The 4,949-nt window shown below is 43.5% G+C and overlaps 1 protein-coding gene across 1 annotated transcript; it reads right to left on the reverse strand.

Annotated features, from left to right (window-relative positions):
* Positions 1-363: 363 nt before the first annotated feature.
* Positions 364-3,736, reverse strand: LOC112282014 (putative glucan endo-1,3-beta-glucosidase A6). Its single transcript, XM_024519111.2, has 4 exons — positions 3,503-3,736; positions 2,835-3,112; positions 1,231-2,574; positions 364-849 (listed from the first exon to the last, which is right to left on the reverse strand). Exons 2-4 carry the CDS (start codon positions 2,956-2,958, stop codon positions 818-820), a joined length of 1,500 nt encoding a protein of 499 aa, XP_024374879.1. The 5' UTR covers positions 2,959-3,112; positions 3,503-3,736; the 3' UTR covers positions 364-817.
* Between the last annotated feature and the right edge of the window lie 1,213 nt (positions 3,737-4,949).

A 4,949-nucleotide genomic window follows, 5' to 3' on the forward strand; every position in this document is an offset into this window, starting at 1 on the left:
TAGGTCAATAGTCATCTTTGTTAAAGCTCGTAGATGCTTTTGTAGTGAGGGAGAGTGTTGAGGCATTCATCCCTACTCATCATCCAGGTAGACGATTACTGTAGAGTAGAATTGAGATTTGGGAATTATGGCCGGGCACTTGGCTTCTAGCATGAAACTAATTATATTTATACTTGGGACTCAACAATCGCAGGTAGTAAGTAAGTATGTTATTATATATTTTTTGTTGATTTCTCTCATAAATGAAGCTCGGATTCGAGCAGACCTTCAAAAGGGGTGTACTTTGATGTCAACACCGTCAGAATAAGATCCATTGATGACAAAGTACAGACGACTTCAACACAGTTGCATAAGCCGGTCCTATGGTGAGAAACCTTCTCCCAATCCGTGAAGGCATTGTGTTTAATGAGTTGACCTGAAAGAAGGATAAAAGAGCAAGACATGGAGCAAGCCAAATTTGCTTTACATCCTAATGAATCACAAATCTGCGCCCATTTGAGAGGCCCCACTTATCTTCAACAAACCCTGTTATCTTAATAATATCTACAGGATTCATGAGTTCCCAAAGGATAGAATCATCGGGTTGATGCAAGACTACGGTACAACCAAACATGTTAATGACTTCCTCAGCGCCTAAGACTAATAGCTAGCACTACTTTCTACTGGGAAGAATTTGCAAATACCTCACTGAATGACCACATTTTGGAGAGACTCTCTTTCAAACTATACATGAGTACTCTCAGCATATGTTCATCTGTCGTAACGGCATCCATTCGAGAGCATGGTCGCACTCCTGGTGCAAATTCAGCCAAATCATTCAACTTGTCGGAAACTTGCAGGTGTCATGACCTGTAAACACAAGTTCAAAGGAATTTGCTGAGTTTTTCATCACCACGTAATAACCATTAGCATCAATGAACATGAACGAAGAAATCCCAGTACTGTCGCAACATCCTGTTTAATAGAATGTGCACTAATTGAGAAAAAATGTCAGGACTTCAATCTTCAATCTTCTGCTGGAGAAATTTTACTACAGATGGTGAACCAGAGCAAAGCAAGATTTAACCTCAGCCTCGTTAAGGACAAAGCAGGGATGGGGCGAGTGTACAGCACGAAAAATGCGTTGGAACAAGAGATAGCAATCGCATTCTGCCACTCCACTCTCCACCACTTCCTGAGGTTATGGCCATGTCAACATGAAGGTATTGAAAGCTTAAGTTGCCAACTTACTTGGATCGGTGGTGGTGAGCGTAGCGGCACCACCAAAGTTGCAGGAGCCTCCTGCTGCCTTCGTCCTCTGGTAGTAACTGTTGAAAGCGTATGAAGAGTGGTCGAGGATGGTGTCAGGATTGTAGCAGGAGCCTCCGACTTGCAATGGCTGGCAATCCGCACCGCCTGGGCCGCAAGCGAAGTCGAGAGCCGCCTGAAGCATCGGTGGGTTCATTCCAGGCTTGGCTACGCACCAGGTTCCAGTCGTTGAAGGAACGTTGCCTGGGGGTAATGTGGGAGGAGGAGCGGTGGTGAAGATGGGATTATCTGATAGAGGGGTGTACTGACCGTCCGAGAGAGTGCCAGTCATGTCAATGCTGTAGACGTTGGTTCCGTTTGGATATAAAAGACCCCAGTGTTTTTCTGTACCTTGTCCTGTCTTCTGGTTTTCGTTGAAGAGCGCGAAGATGAAGGTAGGAATATAGACTCCGGGCTTCAATGGAGTGCCAACTTTCGAAGTCGACACCATTTTCCTGACAAGTCGTCGGTTGTAGGTTGCGGCGTTTGCGAGGTTGCATCCCAGTTGGTTTGCATCACCTGCTGAGGGCCAGCCCGTCTCGCTGAGTGCCAGCCGCACTTGACCATACCCAACCTTCTCCGTCGCCGCATTGACAGCATCCAGCTGACTATCCAACAAGTTGTAGTATGCCTTTCCATTGTCGACGACCCCAGGAGTTGAGGCTCCGAAAAGCGCATAATTGAGGGGGATGTGGTCGGGATCGCTTGCCCAGGCGAAGTAGGGGTACACATTGACGTATAAGTGCGACTGGGAGTTGTAGAGGTACTTCAACAGGGGCTTCAAATAGGGGCCGACGAGTTCCTCTTTGAAAGCGCCGCCAGAGGGTGGATAGGACGAAGCTAAGACGTCAAGGGCCACCGCGGTGGAGAGCTTGATATGGTCCGTCAGTTTATTCTTAGCCAGGCTTGTATGGAGATTGTTGATTGCCGGTATGAGCTTGTCCCAAGTGGACTTCATAGAGGGGTAGGAGAAGAGCTCGTTGCCGACGACAATTGATACAATGTTTGTTGCAGGATAGTAAGATAGGACATTTTTCTTCACCCACTGATCCGCTGCCCACTGGCTCTGCGCAACGCTGGGAATGTCTTCATTAGGCAGACCACTGACAACTTCTAGACCGGTGTTGGCGAGCGCGCTAAGAACTGTGGCATCAGAATTGAAAATCTTAACCCGACCTATTTTCATGGTCCTGATTTGCTGGATGGCTTCGTCAGGTGCTGGTAAGTCGTTGGCAATGCGGCCGTAGTTTATGCCCATTACATGATTCTCCATTCTGTATGTGGACCCTGCCAGTCGCAACTCGCGCGCATTGAGAGACCAACGGAATAGTGGAAGGATTGATTATCTCTCAGCCATTTCGCGACCATGCTCAGAGCGCATGTCTATTTAAAAAACTGTTTGAAATGAAAATATATATATAAATATATACACTATCCTCGAAACTTTTTCTAGGAAGCGACAGACATTGCTGCTCACACCCTGCCTAAGAATACGTTCATCATGAGTACAAGGCAACCGAATTCACTTGGAGGGAATGCAATGCTACCTCTATTTCCGCCTGCAGAGAGCTGTTGGCACGATATCAGCACAGCACACAGCAACAACACGGTGAGGCGCCCAAGAACATCAAGTTTTCCGAAACCACACGGTCTTCTTCCAACTGCTTCCATACTTTCAAGGGAGCAGGAAACGCTGAGACCACGCCGACCACCAACCCTGAAATCCTACCTCAAAACTAAGAGTATCCCCAAAGGCAGAAATCTTCCCCACAGCGACCTGTAGCAGCTCTTGACTCCCAACTCCAAAGCTCTTCAATTACAGAACCTAAGCCATCGCGTCAACGCCCGTTACTCAATATAATCACACAATCAAGCCTTCACCTGGAGACTTTAATTTCGCAGAAACCTCTAAAGATATCTCCAGAAAACGAGACCCACAGGGGTGAGACGACTGAGTACAATCTGACCCACTGATATAATAAGAGTTCATCCTCCACATTGACCGGATGCGACTCAAGACAGTACCCTCTCATGAAGCAACTGGGTTCCCTTCAGCAAACTCATGAGCTCATAAGCCATGTACTGAATCCACTGGTAACCCATCTGCCTGCTACTGATCCCCCAACGTTACTATACCTGGGGGAGGACTGTACGACGACCACGCATGGCACTGCTGATCTGAGACTCCTGCCATGACACACACACACACACCTACCATGAGACTTCGCCGCGTCGTCATTTCAACGGAGCTAGACACACGCATCCATCCTTCAGGGACTGCCATGCAGCGGGGACGACTCAAAATGCTGGTGCCACTAAAACAAAGACAATGGTTCGGGGAAGGAATCCGTCGTGAAGGAGATTCACACGCTTTGGCTTATCGTTGCTGGGCGTGTTGCAGGCGACCCTGCGACGGGGTTGGATCGACATCGCTTGTGTCCATGAGCATGAACCTGTGCGGTCAGATTCCGCACCTGGGTTTTGTAGCTTGAAGGTCCCTGATTTGTGTCTCTGACGGCGAGGCTGGCCGTTGTCACTGCCACCCCTTTTGCAGTGGAATCCTGCAGAAGCTGTCACTATTAAATCTGTTAATTCAGTACTCTTTGCATTGTCGCTTCTGAAACGATTAGAACTCCCACGTTCTAGCCTTCTCAATATTCATGATGCAATGTATGAGACACTCTCTTCGTGCTATTCCTTTCATTCAGCTATCATTTGTGTGTTTCTTTGTTTGCAGGAGTAGATCTGTAAGTATGTGGGTTTTCTTCTGTTTAGATAAATATGCTTTTTCGAACCACAGACTCTTGCACTGGATTACTACAGTGATACTGACTTTAATCAGTGTAGTGCTGTGTGCTCTTAGCTTTGCTCATCCTGAAAATTGCAGAAAATTATTCGCAAAACTTTAGAATGCAGTTGATTAAATGCTTAGGAATGTTTCTTTGTGGTTTACTCTATATCAAATTGGTATCCGTGCATTCTTATGTTCACAGTATTAGAGCATAGACAACGTTAATATCCTTGGTTTTTTATTAGTATTTTTCATGAACCAGTAACTCTCCACAGCTTCTTCTTTTTTTTTTCCTTTCTGAATTAGTGTAAAATTATTTGAGTAGAAAAAGAAATAGGTGAGGTATATTTGAAAAAAATTAAAAAATCAAAATCAAAATCAATTAAGCTTATTCGAAGAGGACATTAAAACCTACACTTGGATTATAGTAAAATCATACAGAGTATAATTTGGAGAGTTTAACTCTGAAAGTTTTAAAAATATCATTTGGTGCATGTTTTTTTAAATAAGCTATTTATGTTACATTTTGAAATCATATCTTAATATCAAAATTGTAAATATGTGTTTTTTAAATCTAATATGCTCATAACTGGGATTTTTGGCAAAGTAGACAGATAATACAATAGAATAGAATAGAAGAGATAACTAAATGGTATTAATTAAATTTACTTTCCAAAAATCAAATTTAAGCATGAAAAGTAGATGAATAAAAATTAATAAAAAAAATATTTATACAAGACAACATAAAATCATTTTAAAAATATCAAACACAACTAAGTTTTTAACCTTACAAAAACACTTATTTTTAGAGTTCATTTATATGTATTATTTTAATTTTATATTATATTTGGTTTTAAAATTATAAAAGAAT

The sequence above is a fragment of the Physcomitrium patens genome, chromosome 5 (genome assembly GCF_059467195.1).
Source record: "Physcomitrium patens ecotype Gransden chromosome 5, ASM5946719v1, whole genome shotgun sequence".
In the NCBI taxonomy this organism is placed as follows: domain Eukaryota; kingdom Viridiplantae; phylum Streptophyta; class Bryopsida; order Funariales; family Funariaceae; genus Physcomitrium; species Physcomitrium patens.